Source organism: Malaya genurostris, chromosome 2, assembly GCF_030247185.1.
Source record: "Malaya genurostris strain Urasoe2022 chromosome 2, Malgen_1.1, whole genome shotgun sequence".
NCBI classification, from domain to species: domain Eukaryota; kingdom Metazoa; phylum Arthropoda; class Insecta; order Diptera; family Culicidae; genus Malaya; species Malaya genurostris.
The window spans coordinates 101,418,739-101,441,993 of NC_080571.1; the positions used below are offsets into that span (position 1 = coordinate 101,418,739).

A 23,255-nucleotide genomic window follows, 5' to 3' on the forward strand; every position below is an offset into this window, starting at 1 on the left:
TAACGTCTCTGCGGTAGGTTTTTCGCGGTTTTCATTACATAATTGTATTCGCATGTCAATTTTCCAATCTGTTTTCCTCGTTAAATACTGAAATTTGGAATTAGGGAACATTTCGAGGATCGTGATGCTTTCACGATAAATAATGTATATTGACTAGACTCATTCAATATTTAGATTTTTTTCTTAGATTTAGAATTTAAGATTTTATTCAGGTGACCGACAAGAAACCCAAGTAAACTTTTATATTCGTTCTTTCAAGCTGCCAAAAATGTCACGAGGAGCTTCAAGTTGCTACAGTTTCTGTAAAGTTGTTCTGTACTTTCAAGTTGCTAAGAGTATCATTTTAAGCTTCTATCGTTCTTTCAAGCTGCCAAAAATGTCACGAGGAGCTTCAAGTTGCTATTGTTTCTGTGGAAGTTGATCTGTACTTTCAAGTTGCTAAGAGTGTAATTTTAAACTTCCATCGTTCTTTCAAGTTTCCAAAAATGTCACGACGAGCTTCAAGTTTCTAAGAGTGTCATTTTAAGTTTCTATCGTTCTTTCAAGTTGCCAAAAATGTCACGAAGAGCTTCAAATTGCTACAGTTTCTGTGGAAGTTTTTCTGTACTTTCAAGTCGCTAAGAGTGTCATTTTAAACTTCTATCGTTCTTTCAAGCTACCAAAAATGTTACGAAGAACTTCAAGTTGCTACAGTTTCCGTGAAACTTGTCCTGTACTTTCAAGTTGCTAAGAAAGTAATTTAAAAGTTCTATCGTTCTTTCAAGTTGCCAAAAATGTCACGAGGAGCTACAGTTTCTGTGGAAGTTTTTCTGTACTTTCAAGTCGCTAAGAGTGTCATTTTAAACTTCTATCGTTCTTTCAAGCTACCAAAAATGTCACGAAGAGCTTCAAATTGCTACAGTTTCTGTGGAAGTTGTTCTGTACTTTCAAGTTCAACTTTTATATTCGATATGCCTGTATATAAAAACCAGATTTAAAACTCTATCGTCCTAACCCTGCTTCATATGCAAATAAGGAGCTCACATAAGACTTGGTGGTTACTTGGGAATTTATTAGCTTACAACCGGATGGGAATAAGTTGTCGCAAGCCCATTTTGGCAACCTGAGTAACGTTCAAAATTTTAACTAGCGTTTCTATTTCCGTTACCATCAACATTATATCCATTTACATGCGGCATTGTAACGGTCCGCATGCGCCCAGCATATACTGTAAACTACATTCAATATTCTAGTACTACCATGTTTCGGACAACGAAAGAAACACATCTAATGCACAGGATAAAGGAGAGGGAGAAAGCAGGTACGCATGGTGTGTATAAAAATCCAAAACAAACGATTTTCGAAAGATTTTCGTCGGACCGGTCCAAAAGAAAATACCAACACGCAATCATTGGCCACGGGAATGGATCGGATGCCGAAAAAAAATACATTCCCCACTGGTTCGATGTGTTTACACTAAACAGTCTCACGTTGTTTTTTATTCCTATCCTCTATTCAGCACTGTGAGTGCTTGCAACAGTTTCTACGTTCCTGAAGTAAACAAATATAACCTTGTGGGAAAAACAAAGGTTCATAAAAGGAGCTGAGATAGCTTAGTAAGAAGCGAGTTGGCTTTTCAATGCTTGATTTAATACTTGCTGCTGTAGATAATATTTATGAGAATTAAGAACATTAACGTAATAACAGTAAGACTTTGAAACTTTGTTTTACAAATGTTATATCCCGCCTAAATACACGCAATCAATTGATCAAATGAAATCCATTTGACCTTGCAACGTTTAAACGTGTATACGATGGCAGTATTTGACTAGAATTTAATGCTTATAACATACTCAATTCAACATTCAATACGCTTTCTAGGCATACCGATTTTTATGAGCTGTAACTACGACGTATCGCTTCTACTCCGATGATTTGATAATTTAATAACTGCATTTTTGAAGACGCTGAAAATTCAAATGCAAGTTAAAGCGATACATCGTTCTCACTGCTTCAACGAAAGGTAGCGCCTATTTCATAAACCAAAACTGTACAGTCGATTAGCTTAAACCTATTTGATCCTACGCTACAGAATTTTATCGCAACTCATTAAACCAATACTCTTTGATCATATCGGCAGCCTTTTCGCCTATCATAAAAGCAACTGCATTGGTATGTGAGGCTGGAATCACAGGTATGATGGAGCAATCAGCGACTCGAATACCTCGGATACCGTATACTAGAAGTTCTGGATTCACCACCGCCGTCGGATCGGATGCAGGACCCATTTTACAAGTTCCGGACTGGAAAGCGAACAGTATTTAACATTCTACAACAAAACGAAACATATTAATACTTTACCTGATGTTGTAAACTTGTACCGATTCTCCTGATGCAGCATTCCCAGTATTCATCGCTACGAAATCGATATTGCTCACATCCGAAAAATGGCTGGTCATGAAGTTTCGCTCCAAACCGGGCGAACTTCGATGATTCCGCTATTTGCACGGACAGTTTAACTCCTTCTCGTAGCACAACCAAATCGTCATAGTTTTCATAGTAGTTTCCTTGCATTCGTGGCCAATGGAAAGGATTTCTACTCTTTAGCATAATTCTACCTCTACTTTTGGGCCTCATCAACACAGGCGAAACAGCGAAAGCATGCTTTCCAATTATTGTGCCGTATGTCTTTCGATAAAACTCATCGGTTATTCCGAACGCCGTCCTCAACGAGCCGGAATCGTCATTATTGTAAGCTCCTGTTCCCAGTACCACTTCGACATCGGGATAGTCCGGAGCTTTAGAGAAAATTCATTACAAGTTTTCATTATAACATGCCCCCTTGCTGAAATACTTACGCAAAAAACTAATGTTAGTTTTCACGAATGCTAACCCTTCGGCCCCTCCCGGAATGGTGAATGGACCTTTCCCGTTCAGCAAATAATCGAAGATAATCGGAGGTGATCGCATGTCACGCTCCCGAATAGACACGGGCTGATTCACGGTGAAAACTAATCCCGGCAGAGTCACATGATCCTGAAGATTGTAGCCCACTCTGAGATCTTGAATGACCGGAATTCCAACTTCTTCAAGATGTTCCCTAGGACCAACACCGGACAGCATCAACAACTGGGGCGATGCTATGGAGCCTGCTGATAAAACCACCTCTTTACCAACTTTCACCGCGTATCGTCTTTTGTTTTTCAAAAACTCGACTCCATATGCAACCTTAGTACTGGGATCAATCAAAATCCGCGTTACTCGAGAGTTCACTGAAATGTGCAAATTAGGTCTGTTTGCTACAGGCCGCAGAAACGCTTTCGCCGCGCTACATCTTCTCCCGTTACGCATGGTGGCCTGGGCTTTCGAAAATCCCATCATAATCTCACCGTTGGGATCGGTTTCCTCGTAACCCATCTGTTTTCCGGTTTCTATGAAGGATCGCAACATGGGCGTTTCGAACGACGAGAATTCAACATCTAGATAACCGTTTCCTGAATGATATGGCGATCGTTTCAGTTTTCTGATTTGAACCCTTTCGGATTTTTTAAAGTACGGCAGCACTTCCCGATAACTCCAGCCAAAATTTCCAGCTCTCTCCCAATCATCGTAGTCCCGTGGGTGTCCACGGGTGTATATGAGAAAATTTATTAAACTAGTTCCACCCAAGCCACGCCCTTTAGGCCAACTGCATACACCGCCGCGTAACCCAAGACAGGCGCCTTTCATTGGGTCCGCCTTGTAACCCCAATTGTAACCTGTAATGGCAGAATAAAAATTATGAGCAAATTAAGTAGTATAATTTTGTATGTGACGAGAACATAGACACTGTGCAATTGATCTGAAATTTTACTATTTAACTGAGATCCGGAATCATCAAAATACATATGAATTAAATTGTAAGTTCATCATAGCAAGTAATTACAGTAATATTGTAATGGATCAAACGTTTCCAAAAGCTAATGATTATCTTCTTATACAGATTCGAATTGATGTGTGCAAAACGCCTCGGTATTTGCTTTTAAAAATGATGTATATGGTCAAGAAGTTATGGTTCTGTACGATATGAATCGGCTGCGAAGCCGGTTGCTTCAACAAAGAATATCCAAATATTCGTGAATAATATGTCCAACACGTTCCTTTGATATCTTTAGGGTGTCAGCTATCTCGATCAACTTCACTTTACGGTCATTGAAAATCATTTTGTGGATTTTTTTCACGTTTTCATCGGTAACAGCTTCTTTTTGACGTCCACTGCGTTCATCGTCTTCGGTGCTCATATGACCAGTACGAAATTTTGCAAACCACTTACGAATTGTTGCTTCGCCCGGTGCAGAGAGTCTGGATAACACTCATCAAGCCATTTTTTGGTATCGGCGGCACTTTTTTTCATCAAAAAGTAGTGTTTCATCAACACACGGAATTCCTTTTTTTTCATTTTTTTCACAACAACAAAAGTAGCTTCACTCAAAATGCAATATCTCACAAACTAATAATCAGACAGCTGTCAAATTTATACACGTATCTTTTGAATGTTGGTACTAACTGAAAATGGTATGGATTTAATTCTAGTGGCGCCCTCTCATAGAAACGATACGAACTTTTCAGCCGATCTGTTATGAAGTCATTGCTAGGAGAAGAATGTCTATGCCTTGAACTAGTCATTCTAACTGTGACACGGAGTTTTGAGCTCCGCAAAGGCAAAGCCCACAAATGTTCCGTTTACGACTACTTTTTTCAGGCTCCTGCAGTCATTCAGTCAATGGCATGAAAATACACCTTGACTTGCGAGCTCCCGTTTTAGTGGCCTTTTACGACATGGAACAGGAAACCAGTGGATCGATTCTTGGATGAAATGATACCGCCGGATGCCGCACGACTTACTTGTTTGGTAAACTTATACCATCGGGACAGGTGAACCGCAGTGTTATTCTTAGCCAGTTAAGAACCGCTACCTACACTACACGACTATCTAGGCTACTCAGAGACAGAAGTTGACACTGAAGATCAATTTCCATTGGTGGCCGAACAAACGGTCCAGTGCTTTAGTATAAATAGATTCATTTCAATAGGGCTCTTCCAAAATATTTGACATAAACTAAAAACAAGAACAACATTAACATACTAACAACACAATTCAATATAAGAAATAAACAAAATAAAATTAATACAAAAAAAAAACAAAACAAAAACCAAATAATTAAAAAGGAAAAGGTATCAAATCTGAAATACGTCTGTGTCAAAAATTCGTGAGAGAACCTGGATTTATAATCCAATGCACGTAAAAATGAATCATGTTATGAACTTCACAGCTAATTTAGCTGAATTGAACATCGCAACAAAATCTAAGAAGAAGATGCATTATTCTGTCCTCACGCAAGAAAAATTGGTGTGCTTGGAAATACTTTATTAAACTGACCTATGACATAAATCCAAGCATGCCGTGTTTTTTCTGCGTTCCTATTAAAACAAACTTTTTTCAAAAAATGAAATGGCCCCAATAGTCATCTTATGTAAGAAAACCATTAGTAAGAGTGAGATTTGCTGTAAGATGTAAGGGTAATACGAAAATAAATGCATTAGCCTTTACAGCAGTATTGAAAAATTTCTGAAAAATATTTTTCTGCGATATTGCTTTTTAGAATCGAAGCAAAGATATTTAATCCGATTTGATCACAATGCTTTGATTGAAATTCGAGGAATCACCAGAATAATATTGCGAGTCTACCTATGAGATGACTTGGTACAATCGTCTTAAAATAATTTTATCATTCTACAGATCAAGAGCAAATAAATTAACTTAAGTCAAGCTTCTCCTAGAAATAAAAACGTGCTTAATCCACCAAGCAATGAGATGATACCTTTTTTATCAAACCGCTTGTGTTTTTGCATGAATATTCTTCGGTGTTTTAGTTGTCATTGCATTATTTTTATGACCGTCGTTCTAAGCGGCAATTTGAGCTTTTAATCACTCATTGCTCTATAATGGCGACAATCGGTTCACGGTACAATGAGTTTACGATTATTTAAGGTACTTCCAGAGCCGGTATTCAGGAACCAGTATAACCCAAACCGATTCGTATGGCCATATGACGAATAAATTGCAATAGTTTTGAGTCCAACTTTAAAGCTTTTCGGGATTGTCATCTTCTGTATCCGTTTGAATTTTAAAAATTAATCATTCTGTAATTGTGGAGCAGGGAAAAGCCCAGTGGAGCTAGTTTAGTTAAATTTTCTCTCCAACAGGCATAAAACCTCCTTATCTTTTGAATCAATAGATTAGAATTATCCAAATAATACATAATACATAATACATAAAAACTAAAACTTAGAAATTATACAATGATGAGAGAAAACTAATACTAAATATAGTATTCTAGTTACTAGAACCTATCGAGACAGATAACTGAGAAACAGCTTTTTTAGAGCATTACGAGAATGATGAAGGTCAAATACATTGGAGCAATTATTAAAGGTTCGTAATAACCGTAGTTAGTTCTAGATGAGAGTATTCTAAGAAATGGTTGGAAACGAAGAGTACAGCAATGACTATCTAAGTGTAACAATCATAAAATTTTTCCTTTGAATCTTAGATGATTCTTAGATTTTCATATCATCCTGTAGTTCCGGAACCAGAAGTCGGATCCAAACATAATTCAGGAACCCTGTTTGGGAGCATACGACTTTTCATGTGAATCTGAATTTGTAGAAAACAGTAGAGTCATCTACGAGAAAATTGAGTGAAATTATTTGTCACACATGCATTTGCTGATCTCAACGAACTGAATGATATATGGGTGTTATGCTCTTCCAGCATTTATTGCTGTAAGTTATTTAAATCAATATAATTATGGAATTGCTTTCAACTCAAAAACGCTGCCATCATCTGAATTACATATGTCATATTCGAACGATTATGTTGCCAAAAACGAACCGTGCTAAAATCGGTCCGAGGCAAAAAGTCATGAAAAAAGACGCTGTACACAGTCTTTTGGGTACTTTGAAACAAATGTATGTGACAGTATGAAAAATCGCGTTTTATGTTGCTCCCAAGCATTTCTTTGCCAGACAGCGCTTCTACTGCTGGAATAGGGAAAAAACTTGTTCACACAAAAATTTCGATATCTCCGTTAAAAATGGACGGATTTTAACAATCTATGGCTTGTTGGCTAGGTATTACCGTGCGGAATCTAAGTCTAAAAATATATTCTGTTTTCAAGGTCAATTGTGACAGATACTGTCAAAATACTAAAAATTTTGACATAAAACTTCGTACAACTCAAAAAGTAAACATCCGATCCCAAAACCATTCAATAGCGTTCCGGGTGACAGGGAGACCTTTCATTTGCGACCAGTTTGATCAAAATCGGTCCAGCCATCTCTGAGATCTCGACCTCATAGTTGACAACACACACACACACTCACAAACACACACACACACACGCACACACACACACACACACACACACACACACACACACACACACACACACACACACACACACACACACACACACACACACACACACACACACACACACACACACACACGGACATTTGCTCAGTTCGTCGAGCTGAATCGATTGGTATATGACATTCCGCCCTCCGGGTCTCGGAAAATTTTTCTAAAGTTTGAGCGAATTCTATACCTATTTTTTATATTTATAAAAAGAGGTAAAACACATTCCGATTTTCTTCGAATTGCGTAATTTTAACTAGTTATTAGTAATTGTATATTCCATTTAGAATAACTGCTTCCGTCTGTATCGATTTGTTGAAACGACACAATTCAACAAAAACCTATGTTCTATGGCTAATTGTATCTATGAATTTCATGTCTAAATATCGTTTCTAAATATAGTTTTTTTCTATTAGTATTCTAATTCCTAGTAAAGCTTTCAAACTTATTTTTTCGAATTTATACAACTTATTCTTAGACACCATTTATGAACAATCAACAGTTTTTCAGTTCGCTTTCACATCTCATCCAAGTCAGTCGATAAAACGAAACCGCTAACGTTCGGGACGGAAGAAACCAAATACAGTATTGTGTAGTGAACAATAGAACGATCTCGAAATGAGTGAACCAAACGAGCAAAGCTACCGCCGACACGAAAGAATACAATTATTGTTGACTTCAGGAAGTGCAAAATTCGACCTTCTATACGAGAACTTGAAGGTTTGCTTAAGGAGCCAATGCATCTTGACATTAAACGTGTGCGCTTTAACTTCAATGCAATAAGACAAATAATGTTGTTTACATCCAGTTTTATAAAGAGTTGGAAGCAATTCAATTCGCAAAATACAATAACTTATATTCGCAAAACTATATCCCAATACGGAGAGATTATCTCAAATCACTGTCGCAAAAGAAAAGTGGAAGAACTTTTTCCCCTCTATTCTAAATGGCGTACGTTTGTTACGCATGCGCTTGAAGAGGGCTATACCTTCTTATGTGACTTTCGGTCAGGATACAAGAATCCCGTTCAAATCACTTGTTACCTATGACAATCAGATATCTACATGTCAATATTGCCAAAAAGCTGTTCACTACGGTAAGCCATGTGATAAACTGAACAAGGAGACAACTACACCAAAGGACAACGGTGCTTCTTTCGCACCAATCCCAAGCAACCCCAGTACACCTGTGACAGCTAGCAACAACAATGAAGCATCCCCCTCAACGAAACCATCAGTATCCCCTATAGAACGAAGTACACCAGCTGCAGTTAACAACTTGCCCAACGCCTGTGAAATAAGTAACGATTGAACCACTGCTCCCCCTTCATTCTCTAGATAACAGCAAAAGCGCCTCTCCCTCAAGAAAAAAAATTACAAGATCCAGTAAAAAAATAATAAATTTATTTTTTTATTGTAAAACGGCCGCGTTGAGCTGCAAAGAGCCGAATAAAAAAACTTTATAAAAAAAATTAACAGTTTTTAAGTAATGATTACAATAAAGAGTATGCAAAAATATATCTACTTTTGCTAAAAGTCAGTCCATACGGTCCTTTGTTGGAACTGTACTTTCTAGTAATCTTTAGTAAATCGAACTTTACTCATTTTCGGAGAACCCGCCAATGGCTGTTTTAACTGAAAGTTATCGATTCAACTAAAATTTTTATTGATTTTCTTCCAATCAGATAGTTATTGTTTTCGATTGATCGAATTGCCTCAAAATGAAAAACAAACAGGAAAACAATATACTCTTCGATTGAATCAGCTTAGTTTTACACTTTGTTTATAAATCATAATGAAATGTTACTGTTTGTGGGTGAGAAGTGAAATAAATTTCAGTTTTATAGATTAGATTTTCAACAAGTAAAATACATCAGCAATTCACTTGGCATTCGTTTATTAGTTAATTAGTTTATTGAAAAATCAAAACAGATTCATCCAAATTATTATAACTGTTCAAAATGAAAACAATGACAAATTTCAAAAATCATTGCTTAGCTGCCAGCATGTAAAGTTCAGCTATATTAGAAAACAAAAATGACCGCAAAATAAATTTTAACCAATCGAAGTCAGTGAAATTACGTACATTTTAGTTGTATTGGAATCGCGGGTTTTCCATGTAGTTGGAAGCATGTTACAGTCGTCGACTAAAGTAAATTGGTACCCCCTCGCGAACCGCCAGCACGCCTCTAGTGTAGAAAATCGAAAATCTTTGACAGTGATTGGTTTACACTTCTTCAAACGGTGCGAAACATTCTTGCCAGGAAAGGATACAAGTCATACAAAGCCAGTAACATCCGAACTGACACAAGAAGCAACATTCCGTGTCCAAAATGTGTGCAAGGTTCTCGTACGACCGTTTTTTGACGAAACACAAGGGCTCTACCTTGATTGATGACGAAATATATGTAAAACTCGTTTTTAAGCAATTTCCCGGCAGTTAGACGCGGGGATGTGACGAAAATATTCAAGACGCTCATGATTCGGTAAGCCATTTGCAGTTGTGGCCTAAAAACGAAATCATTCATCACATCCTCAACAATGACTTCCCACGTTTGCATCGAAAAATGCCCGAAAAAGTGTGTATTGTTGTTCATCCGAAAGCATAGTGGCAAGGTGATTCTGGAGTCGTATACTGCCAAAAGCGATATAACAGATCGGCTGAAAAGTTCGTATCGTTTCTATGAGAGGGCGCCACTAGAATTAAATCCATACCATTTTCAGTTAGTACCAACCTTCAAAAGATACGTGTATAATCTGTATATTGTATATATATATATATATATATATATATATATATATATATATATATATATATATATATATATATATATATATATATATATATATATATATATATATATATATATATATATATATATATATATATATATATATATATATATATGTATATTGACAGCTGTCTGATTATTAGTTTGTGAGATATTGCATTTTGAGTGAAGCTACTTTTGTTATTGTGAAAAAAATGGAAAAAAAGGAATTTCGTGTGTTGATGAAACACTACTTTTTGATGAAAAAAAGTGCCACCGATACCAAAAAATGGCTTGATGAGTGTTATCCAGACTCTGCACCGGGCGAAGCAACAATTCGTAAGTGGTTTGCAAAATTTTGTACTGGTCATATGAGCACCGAAGACGATGAACGCAGTGGACGTCCAAAAGAGGCTGTTACCGATGAAAACGTGAAAAAATCCACAAAATGATTTTCAATGACCGTAAAGTGAAGTTGATCGAGATAGCTGACACCCTAAAGATATCAAAGGAACATGTTGGACATATTATTCACGAATATTTGGATATGAGAAAGCTTTGTGCAAAATGGGTGCCGCGTTAGCTCACAATCGATCAAAAACAACAACGAATTGCTCCCGAAGTGGGCTTCGAATTGCTCCCTCATCCACCGTATTCTCCAGATTTGGCCCCCAGTGACTTTTTCCTGTTCTCAGACCTCAAGAGAATGCTCGCTGGTAAAAAATTTAGAAGCAGTGAAGAGGTAATCGCTGAAACTGTGGCCTATTTTGAGGCAAAGGACAAGTCGTACTAGAAAAAGGTATCGAAAAGTTGGAAGATCGCTATAATCGCTGTATCGCCTCTGATGGCAATTATGTTGAATAATAAAAACGAATTTTGGCAAAAAAATGTGTGTTTCTATAAAACGATACGAACTTTTCAGCCGAACTGTTAGATAACTGAATTACGACTATTGTTAGAGGAGGGGAAATGACAAAACTAATGTTACTTTTGCAAAGATTGTTTCACCTACTTGAATCGAATAAACGTGTGATCTAATTGAAGATACCACTTTCAAATAAAATTGTATAGTCTGGTCCGAAAAACACTACATGTTTTGACCTGTTGCAAAGCACGCAGTCACACTATGTGGGATACGTCTCGATATAAACAAGTGAACTAATACAGCTGTTCGAGGGAACTACTGATCTCAATCTATGAATGAAACCACTAGCCGGCATTTATCTTTCTCGTACTACAATGAATGTATGCGTAGCGAAACATTTTACACCGGCACAAATACCGTAACTTCTCGATTGTCGTACAGTGGGATTGACCATAGCGAATTGCAACCATGATATTAACCCCATACGGTAAACGTTTGCCGCATTCGATTCGACTCGCCTTCAGGTGGGGTCGCCCATGCGCTTCACACAGCATTCATTCGTGCGCCGCTGTGCGCATAACCGTGCTTCGTCTTGTGGGGTGGTGGTGGGAAACACAACCCATACGAACGAAACCGACGGAACCGGCTTCTATAAATAACTTCGGAACACTACAACTGTTCCCCAGTGGCTGTACGAGCTGGTAGCTCCGCACGTAGAATGCGGCACGCTGGACATCGCTAGACTTGAAACGATCAGTTGTTCCTATAAATATGACTTCGAATGTAGAACTACTCGGGTAGTCTGCCTGTCTCTACGGGTTAAAGGTGCGAGTTACCTTAACAGCTCAAAAATACATAAACATGAAAACTTCTCTGTTAAAGGAAACTCCGTCAAGATTGAAACCAATTAATAATATAAAAGTAATCAAGTAATAATTTCGTTACGAGAAAACTTTAAATTACCGAGAGGCGACTTCGACTACTTTTTGCACTTTTAGGAAATGGATGTTTTTTTTCCTTAAAAAATAACGCTTTGCCTATGTCATGAATTATAATTCAAAATTAATTCACTACTCAAATTCACCAAACGGTGTAATTATGATTTTTATTAAACACAAATATGCAAATTTAAATAATGAAAATAAATTATTGGAAGCCATGCCATGGTCAACGATCATGGGAAACCACTCAACACGTCATATCATGTCATTGGCACATTTCACATAGCTAATAATAATCGTATTTTTATAGCTACCCATAATTCAACTTCCAAAACCAAATTTGCCGGCTTCTTCGAGAAATTTGATCTATCCAACTTGTGATATCCAAAATCATTGCTAAGTACTCACAAACTATACGGAATACAGAAAATCGTTAAATTTAATAGCCACGTTGCATGATTACCACTCCTCCAGAATTTTTTTTCGGAGCTGTTGAGAATGAGTAGTATAAATAATACCAAACATATTTATAACCCAATCAAAAGGTTTTCAATCTCTTCGAAATGATTGTGCTAATATCTTTTATTGGGAATTCGACAGTCAGTCACCACTGTTACGGTAAAAAACCTAATAAAACGATTTTTCCACAGCTGATGAGCTATAAAACAGGCTACCTTATAATTATAATCCGAACTCACCGGTAACGGTTGTCAAACCCGCAGTCAAGGGAACATCGGTCAGCATGTTTTCATCCTTTCCAGCCTCCAGCAGAAGGACGTTCCACCCCTTGACCTCTGACAGGCGATTGGCTATCACCGATCCGGCTGAACCGGCTCCAATGACGATGAAGTCGTACTCCTTCATAAAATGTTTGGTATCGGGAATGCGCTTAACTGTACCATTTCGCAGCAATATGCTCGTTTCAGCGAAAAGCATTTCTAAAACATTTTCCTGTCCACAGGATTCTTTCAGGAACAGCTGAAGCAACAGCAGCATCGGTAACAACATCTGAAATTGAATAATATGCAACATATTTCAATCGAGTATTTCCAATAAAGGTCCTTACACGAAACAAATGTTCCGTCAATAAAAGATGTGTTGACAATATCTTTGATCGTGTTGTCCAAAGGGCAATAACCTGCGGTCGATGTGCGAAAAAATTTAACATCAATATATTTTGAAAAGTTAATAATAAGTTGACGAAGTTTTTCAAAGTTGGTAATTTCACACTTTTTTACATTTTTTCGAAAAAAAACCAACAAAGGCACTCTCTGGAGCCTCAACAGTGTAAAAAAATGTTTCATTGGAATGAGTAAAATATTTTCGTAGTAGACTTATGTCGTTTTCGTTTTTGAATTGCACTACACCGGTTTGTTCGTTTATTCATGCCATGGTGTAGCACTGCACCGGTGTAGTGCAGTTTAAAAACGAAAACGACATTAGATTTCAGTTTGTTTGAAAATAGATGTACGTCTAGTACGTATGTGAAGCCAGGATAAGTCTCGGTTGGGCATATGCGCAAAAGTAAGGTTTAAGTATATTATCTTAAATGAGCATAGATTGATTTAGCGTAGACTTGCGGAAGATGCTGAAATTTGGATTAGAAAAAGAACAGTTTTCACCCTGACAATATTATTGACTGCTAAATTAAAGCACCAAATTCCAAATATCAACAGTTCAAATGACTACGCATGTTTATGCTCTGGAAACCGCATAATTTTTTTGTTATTCGAACATATATTTATGGGTAATTTTCTATCATTAAGTTAAATTCATTCTATCTTAGTTTCGAAATAATAAATTAAATTAATTTGGAACGCACCAAACGATTGCTTAGGTCGTCATCAGTCCGCATATTGTTCATTTTTGTTGACAAGCCGAACTAAGACAAACAATTTATTCATTGTTTAAAAAAGTTTAGCACCGCTCACCATTATTCCAAGCGTAATAAGTGTAGCAGCGAAAAGATTTTGCCAGCATCAGCGCATGTATTCATTTTTTAAATATGTTCCAAGTCGATTACATAAATTGATATAAGTTATCATCGGAAGTATACACATGGAACATGAAATAGGTTTAAATATTGCGTGGGGAATAAGTAAGATAATATCCGTAATACCCAAACCTCTATTTACGTAATAATCGGGACTTCGTAAATCGAAATATGACGTAAAAAAAGTTTACGTTCTTTGGAATTTTCAACGCAAAAAAAGAAAAAGGGTTTTCAAGGAATATCAATAAACCGGAAGCCGCCATCTTGAAATTCAGAACTACCTCAAACATCGTTCTCCAACATGCACACTAAGATTCCATTCCGTTATTCGGTAATTTTTTTGACGAAAACTTTCGGTAATAAATAGAAATTACCAATATTTCGGTACATGAACATCATTTTACAAAAATTATGCAAATTTTTACCGGACGATCAGTGTTACGCAAGTTTTCATTACAGAATTCTGTAAACAAATGTACAATTCATACGGTAAATCTGAATAGTCGCCGAGTACGGTAAAACCCTACCGTCCATATGGTAAAATAATCTTCCAATAACCGAACTTCTGTAAATACTGATTTTCGTGAAAACGAACTGTCAAACAGTTGATAAAATGTTCAGTAAGTGTCTTTTTATTAACCAAACGAAAAAAATCTCGAAGAGTGCTAAAGTTTTTGAAACATTAGAACCACTAAAAGCTTTTTGTTTACTTATAGGCAGAAAATAATTTTGTATCACTTGTCCACTTGCTGCCTACACAAATCGTTCGAGGGTAATTTCTGGTGGACTGGACGGACTGTGCAGTGTTTTGGAAGGTGGAATAAAACCATAGCCACAACAGGTTGGAATTTTCTTCATTCGTTATTGTGAACATGTCTTGCTTTTTGAAATCCGAAAATAAAAAAAAAATAACCAAAGGCAAACAAACAAGCAACAAATTACCGAACAATCAGTTAGATCCATTTGGTTTACAGTTTACGGTAATTGTTTGACAGTTCAGCAATTACCGAACGATCGATAATCAATTTGATTACCGAACTGATTACCGAACGTTCAGCTGTTGAAAATTCGGTGAAAAATTACCGAGCTCTGCGAAATCTTCTAAGGGTGTGTACTCATTAAACCCGTTCCGAAAATACCCATATTATAAAAGTTTTCAACCAATATCAATGAACCGGAAGTCGAAATCTTGGAATTCAGAATAACCTCAAACATCGTTTTCCGACATCTACTCATCAAACCCGGTCCAAAAATACCCATACTGTAGTAATTTCCATGGAATGTAAATGAGTCGGAAATGATTTTCGTTGTATACAAAAACCTCTTTTTACGAAGTAGGTACGTAAAAAAGGTTTACGTTATTTGGGATTTTGTTCGTAAAAGGAGTTACGTAAAAAGAGGTAACGTAAAAAAAGTTTACGTACGCGGAGGTTTGGGTTTACTATAGCAGTCTGTATTGTGTCATGAATTTCTTTGTGTTTTCTGTCATGTCGAAACCAAAAATGAAATGGATAAAACAGTTCATCCGAAAAGGTTTTGTTGTTTATTTTATTGTGTTATGAAGCAAATCCAAAAATACTTAGCAAGTCATCAGCACTCACATCCACCGATTCGGATAAAATTTTACACACATTTTCGGAACGGTTAAACATTTATTTTACATGGACGCAGAGACCAAGTCGACTCAAGATTGATTTTTAAAAAGGGTGTATGTATTTTAGCATAATTTTTCTTCAAATCGTGGTAGCACGGAAACTATAAATTATACAAAAGAGGTGTTCAAAAAGAATTCGTAGGAAATCTATAGGGCTCTCAAAGATATATACGCAGTGAAAAAATTTGAAATTAGTAAACCAACCGATAAACCAAAATTCACAAAATTAATTTTATTTTAAATCTCAACTTAAAGCCCACATTTTGGTGCAAATTTGGCTAGTATGAATTGTAAGTTACAGCTAAAATAATTCACCAACATACGCAAAACTTCAAGTTTTTAATCTAAAAAATATATTCATTTCGACACTAGAATATAATTCTACCGATAAAATGAAGTCAATTCGCTCATGATGGCATTTCTTATAGAAGCAGGAGTTATCGAGATATTTAGACATGAAAGACAAAGAACTCGGTTTTCTGTTGATTTGACCCGTTTAAACAAGCAAGACATAATTTTAAACATATGAAAACAATTATTTTAAATTAAATGTACAGTTTTAGATTCCATACTGTCAGTTATTTAATAACTGCTATTTATTATTAGTGGTTGCGAAGTCTTTTGAAACAGAATGTCAATTACTGCATCGAAATATAGTACCCTGACATCGCATTATATATTTTGTAGTTTTTGGTCTTTTTAATTACAACATTATAGATAAATTCATAGAAATTTTGTATTTGCTTGTTATATCTACAACTGTTACCAATATCATATTTGAGGTTTTACATGTTTTAAGACCGCATGAGTACAAAGTGCATCGTCATTCGAAAATAGTTGTACCTTTGTCATTTTTCGATTCACACTAATCAAATGTGTGTAAAATATTAAAGTAATGAAGATTTAAGTTAAGGTTTAACCCTCAGGGTACGGACTGGGTTACCGTAACCCGAGCGAAATTTGAAAGAAGCGCCATACGAAGAGAAGTCGGCGAGGGGGGTCCGGACCAGGGTGGGAAAAAACTTATAGCTACACACTATTAGAGGCCCAAGCGGCAGAGTCAGTCTCCGCTTTGTGTCCGAGCTAGACACATATAAACATTGTGCTCGGGTGTGGTACACCTAGTCCGTATTGAACGTTACAAAATCCAAAATTTTCAAAAAAATTAAGTTTTAATTTTCGTCTGTTTGCCGCTGAGGAATAAAAAGGTAAGTAAGAATACGTACTCTTTACTTAATTTTGTAGATTCTAACCTCAAAATAACGCGTTGTACATGGTGTAAGCGAAGTATTGTAGTAGATCTCAATCACTTGAACGTACGTCTTATATCGAAATCTTTGCTGCTCGTAGTGAATTATAACTCATTAAATTTTATTTATATGAAAAATAAACATATATGATCATATGATACTACTCAACAATATCTGAGAAACAATTTTTTTACGCTCAAAGTAATTAATTTTAACCTTTATCATCATAAATCAACGAAACAACGTTTTTTCGCTAACTCGAAAAAACGCGTATTTTCATTTTTCAAAAAAAAATATAGTTTCTGGAATGAATCAAAAAACCGTTATGGACATTTGTAAGAACTACTTTTTACCTTTCAAATGCGAGTTATACAATGTTAATATTTCAAAAAGTTACAGCATTTTGAAAAAAAAACGTTTTTTACAAAAAAAATTCAAGACCCGTTCACACTTTTCATTATAATTTTTTTTTTTCAATCAGTTAAATGATTAATCTGACAACTCTATTATATTTTTGAGACAATTTCACCCAAAATAAAAAAAAAATTATTCAAATTGACAAAGTACAGCTCGATATACACCCAATCAAAGTCGCCGGGTTAGGCTAACCCTGTCCGTACTGAACGTAACTTTTTTATAGTCCGTACCCTGAGGGTTAAAGTAGAATAATTTTAGAAAAAATATTAAAACCGATTTTTTTTAATTTTTTTTATTGGTTTCTTAATTTTCGAAAAAGTATATTTAAGTATATTTAAAAGTGCCCAATTGATTTCACCTTTGATACCATTTTTGTACAATTTACAGTTTCCGAGCTATCACGATTTAAACATAGCGCAAGCAAAAATACATACGCCCTTTATAAAAATTTGTCTTGAGTTGAATCGGGCTCTCCATCCATGCAAAACAAAAGGTTTGCCATTCCAAGAACGTCTGCCAAGTTTCGTTTAAATTGAAGAATGTCAATTCCGATTTTGCCACATTTTCTGCTGGTAATTTTTGGAATTGCTTTATTACGGTTTTTGCCCTCAATACTTATATCTGCGGATTTACGATTTTTGCCCTCAATACTTCTGTCTGCTTTTCGCATTCAAAAATACTTAAACGGTGTTTCCAATCTAAATTCCTATATTCTAGAATCTAGAATTTCAGCCGTTTACAATTCAGATTACTTCATTTTTATTTTTTTAAGCAAATTTGTGATAGAACCAGTGCAACTATTGACACGAAATTCTTCTAAACAGTTAAAGGAAGAAGGGAAGATGACTGACGTTTATGAATACTATTCGTAGAAAATTTTGTCGACACAAATATTAACGACATCCACAATAAGTCGTTTGGAGTACCTTTTTTCATACGAACTTTTTTTGTTCAGAGCTATCTACTGTTTGCAAGGGAATGTTTTGAGGCTCCTTAAAACTTAGAAATTTAGTAAATTGTAACTGTTGACACTTCATCGGATGTCGCCAGCAAATCAAAATTACTGTTTAATATGTGCATTCATTTCTTTTATAATTTTCTAAAAAAAATAAGAAGAAATTTGCAATGTTATTTGAATTGAATGTTACTATGTATTGACAATAATATTGGTTCGTTTAAGAGCTGGGAATCACCGTGTGACTGAATAATTAATTTTGAGGCTTTCCGCATAATCAGCTTTAAGCTTGACATGGTATGTTTATACAGGATTAGTGGAATATCAATGTGTGCCAGTGCTAGTTTCCTGATCGGAAAAAAAAACTTCCAAAACCTCACGCATTTCGATACCAGCACCGAAATGGGAGCAAACAACCGATCCAATTTCACGCATACTGAATATCGTGACCTTCTTCTAAGCTTCCAATCTAATTTTGTGGTTGTGGGAATTTGACCACCCAATTTGCTGATTATTGTCACGTTTTTGCATTATTGATCAGCTAAACCTTCCCTCGCACAACCCGGCGGATGCTGTATTGGCCAAGCATGAAACTGTGAGGTAATTTTATTAAAACTGTTCTAACGGCGTGCTTCTCAAGATAATTTGACCATTGATGTTTTAATTAAACATCCCACAACCAAATGAGATGCCATTTGAATACTAAATGAGGTTAATTTGTTGAACACTACGTTACTAACTCGAATCAATCTGAAAAGTATCATTTTTACAAAGACTACACAACACTAATATTCAAGTTCTACCATATTATTTCAAAACAAATCTCTCGTTTGTTGAGTGGTTTACACTAGACGATATTATAATGTTCGTGATTTTCGGAATCCGCATTCTTTACTAGGAAGAATGCTTTGGATTGTTTGTCAAGCAGCACAATCTGATTTATTGCGGAAAGCGAGGATATCCACAATGTTAATTTTTGTATGCTCAAACTACGAAGATTTTTAGTCTCTAACAAACATGAGCGAAATCACTTTCACAGCCCGAGAAACTTTGCTACAAACATGGGTAATGCAAATTTATTCCGTTTCTACATTACACGGAACACACAAGCCAACCTCCCCAGCACCATCCAAAAACATGCGTAAGAAAAGGTAATTTATTGTACACATATTATACAAAAGTAGCAAAACATATTCGTTGTGTAACTAAAGTACTCAAAGCGGACACCTCCGTGCGTTGTTCCGAATTAGCTAACAGCAAATAAACTTATACATTTCATTACCTACACGGTACAGTTTTGCGGATAGTACTATTTACAGTTTGGACAGGATAGGATAGTTCATTTTATTGAGAATTGAAACCATTCCAAAGGGATAGTTGACATTCGTTTTTTTTTTTGTTATTTCCAAAGTCAGAAAATTGCTTTGACTGACCTATAATAAATGAAAGTATTTTCATTTCGTCACTAAGAAGCAGTATAACAATCAAAGTTTAGAAAGAAAAGTTCAATATTCATAAATTCCAAACAAGTGAACCTCTTTACTGAGATGAAATATCCTTTCAGATCGAATAGCTAATGAGCGGATTCCATTTAAATTCGAAGGTCGTTTTTTTTATTTGGTTCTTAGTTTTGTTAACCAAAATGGGTAATTTGCGTAACCAATCCAGCATTTTGACTCCAGCCTTACTTTGGAGTAACCAAAAAATACCTTAAAAGCGGTTGGTCCGAATGATTCGATGTCTTCGGCAATACTTTAGGTTATTATAGGGGCTTAAATTAAACACAGTTAAAGACTATTTACACATATCCGGTCCGGTTCAGTGCCGGCACGACACCATGCACGGATACTGATATTATTTCATTCGTTTTCTATGCGCGCATTCACACCTATCCGGCAACGTGCCGTTCACTGTCAGTGTAGTGTCCGTCCGCAAACTCAAATTCGTCGTCATCGATATTTTTTTATATTCACTGAAGTCGGTATGTCACTGCATTTGCTGTGAAGGAACGAAAGTGACACGGAAACTGAACGAAAGGGTTCCGACAAAAAAAGAACACTGACGGCGTATCGAAGGCACTCTCACTGAACCGTCACGGAACTGAAATGCGTGCATAGTCCTTTAATCATCTAGTTGTATAGATTTGATAAAAAAAAACTATTTTAATCCACTTAGTGGTGTAATGATGCCTTTCTCATATCAATCATACTATCATATATAATACTGTGGTATTCTTCAAAATAATTTTCTTCAATTCTTAAAAGAATAACCGAAATCGGTGTGTTTGACCGTCTACTGATGAAAAATATCAATTGGAGAAAATTTGAGGTCGATTTAGAACTTTTTACGGTTTTTCGCCCTTTTCAGTGAGGGTATAAAATTTTTAACACACTTTACCCTATACTTCCGAATCCGGATGAAATTCAGGAATTACGTATGGGACCACAGAACCTAAGTTTGTGAAAATCGGTCGCACCATCTATGAGAAAAGCTAGAACACATATTTTCATTTTTTTGCACATTTCACCCCATAACTCCGCAACCGGAAGTCGGATCCGAATAATATTCAGGAATTGTTTATGGGACCACAAGACCTTTCATTTGAATCTAAGTTTGTGAGAATCGGTTCAGCCATCTCCGAGAAAAGTTAGTGCAAAAAAAACGTTACATACACACATACACACACTTACACACATACGCACACAGACATGTAGTCATATTTTTTTCACATTTCACTGAGAAAAACCTCAACTTTTATTCCAATTTCTGAAAGTATATTAAGGATAGATTGCATTCCTCAAGCTAACTCAATATTGGGGAAAATCGGTATGGGACTCGTATGCGAGTATGGGCAGTATGAGACTGTAGAATTTTTTATACATATCAAAGATTGTAAAAATCGATTACACAATCTCTGAGAAAAAGAAGATTAAACCACTTTTCCCGGAGACTGAGAACAGGGATCCAGTATAGCCGAGGTCAGTTCGTTTGACCAGAAACCAGCGTAGGTTACAAAGATTTTGAGTTAAATTGACTAGAATTTTTGCCTTTTTATTTTAAATAACTATTTATTGGAATATGAGTTAAAATTAAATTATTAAAATTTAAATTGGGTGTTCAGCCACAAGTGGTGACTTTTCAGCCCTATTATATATATGATTTGGTTATTACCATGAGGACATTATTTGCTTCCGCAATTCTGAGATTTTTGTGTAGGGAAAATTCTAAACCTACTTGTATTGTGTAATGGGGAAAAGGAACTTATATACTAACTTACTAACTAATACAGAGAGCGAATCGATTCAATTGAAGATTGCATCGATTTTTGTCGGAATTTGCTTATAATATTATGTGACATTACATCTAATGGTTCAATATTTGTGAGTCTGTGTAACTCATTTGTACTAAACCAGGGAGGACGCTTCAAAATCATTTTCAGAATTTTATTCTGAATCCTTTGAAGCGTTTTCTTCCTGGTGGAACAACAACTTGACCAAATTGGTACTGCATAAAGCATGGCTGGTCTGAAAATTTGTTTATAAATTAACAATTTGTTTTTTAGACAGAGCTTAGAATTTCTGTTTATAAGAGGATATAAACATTTAATATATTTATTACACTTTGCCTGGATTCCTTCAATGTGATCCTTGAAAGTGAGTTTTTTGTCATACGTTAAACCTAAGTATTTAGCTTGATCAGACCATGTCAATTCCAAGCCATTCAATTTGAGAATGTGATTATTGTTTGGTTTAAGAAAAGAAGCTCTTGGCTTATGAGGAAAAATAATTAATTGCGTTTTTGCTGCATTTGGTTTAATTTTCCATTTTGACAGATAATCACTGAAAATAATTAAACTTCTTTGTAGGCGACTGCAGATCACTCTTAGATTTCTACCTGTGGCTAACAGACTTGTGTCGTCACAGAATAACGATTTCTGACAACCAACGGGTAGATTTGGAAGATCAGAAGTGAAAATATTATACAAGATTGGAGCTACGCTCGAACCCTGCGAACACCGGCTCGTACGGGTAACAATTCAGATTTACAATTATGGTAGCTAACCTGAAGAGTACGATCAGTTAAATAATTTTGAATCATTTTGATCAAATAAATAGGAAACTGGAAATCACACATTTTTGCTATTAAACCTTTGTGCCAAACACTGTCGAATGCTTTTTCTATGTCTAGAAGAGCAACTCCAGTGGATAATACAGAAGATTTATTTGCTTTTATCATGTTCGTTACTCTGACAAGTTGATGAGTAGTTGAATGTTCATGACGAAATCCAAACTGTTCTGGGGAAAAAATTGAATTCTCATTTATATGAGACATCATTCTCAACAAGATAATTTTTTCAAAAAGTTTACTGATAGAAGAAGGTAAGCTAATTGGTCGATAACTTGATGTTTCTGCTGGGTTTTTATCAGGTTTCAGGATAGGAATTACTTTAGCGTTTTTCCATCTTTTTGGGAAGTAAGCTAATGAAAAACACTTGTTGAAAATTTTAACCAGGAGTCTCGAGGCAACATCGGAAAGATTTTTAATAAGAATATTAAAAATTCCATCATTACCAGGAGCCTTCATGTTTTTGAGTTTCCTAATAATTGATTTAATTTCATCAAAATTCGTCTCAATAATGTCATCGTGTGATAACACTTGGGTTGAAATATGCTCATATTTCAGTGAGACTTCATTTTCAATAGGACTCACAACGTTCAAATTAAAATTGTGGACACTCTCGAACTGCTGAGCAAGTTTTTGAGCTTTTTCGCCATTTGTAAGAAGTATTTGATTTCCTTCCTTGAGAGCAGGAATTGGTTTCTGAGGTTTTTTAAGAACCTTAGAAAGTTTCCAGAAAGGTTTAGAATATGGTTTAATTTGTTCAACTTCTTTAGCGAAATTTTCATTTCGCAAAAGAGTAAATCTATGTTTAATTTCTTTTTGTAAATCCTTAACTATGTTTTTCATAGCA

The 23,255-nt window shown here is 35.8% G+C and overlaps 1 protein-coding gene across 1 annotated transcript in view; it reads right to left on the minus strand.

Moving 5' to 3' along the window:
- Positions 1-1,291: 1,291 nt before the first annotated feature.
- Positions 1,292-23,255, minus strand: part of LOC131430349 (glucose dehydrogenase [FAD, quinone]) — a 63,535-nt gene continuing 41,571 nt past the window's right edge. The window contains exons 2-5 of the mRNA XM_058595252.1: positions 12,713-13,022; positions 2,838-3,737; positions 2,341-2,777; positions 1,292-2,282 (exon numbers count right to left, since the gene is read on the minus strand). Coding sequence (XP_058451235.1) covers positions 2,076-2,282; positions 2,341-2,777; positions 2,838-3,737; positions 12,713-13,022 — 1,854 coding nt within the window. The 3' untranslated portion in view covers positions 1,292-2,075. The remainder of the gene's footprint in view (positions 2,283-2,340; positions 2,778-2,837; positions 3,738-12,712; positions 13,023-23,255) is intronic.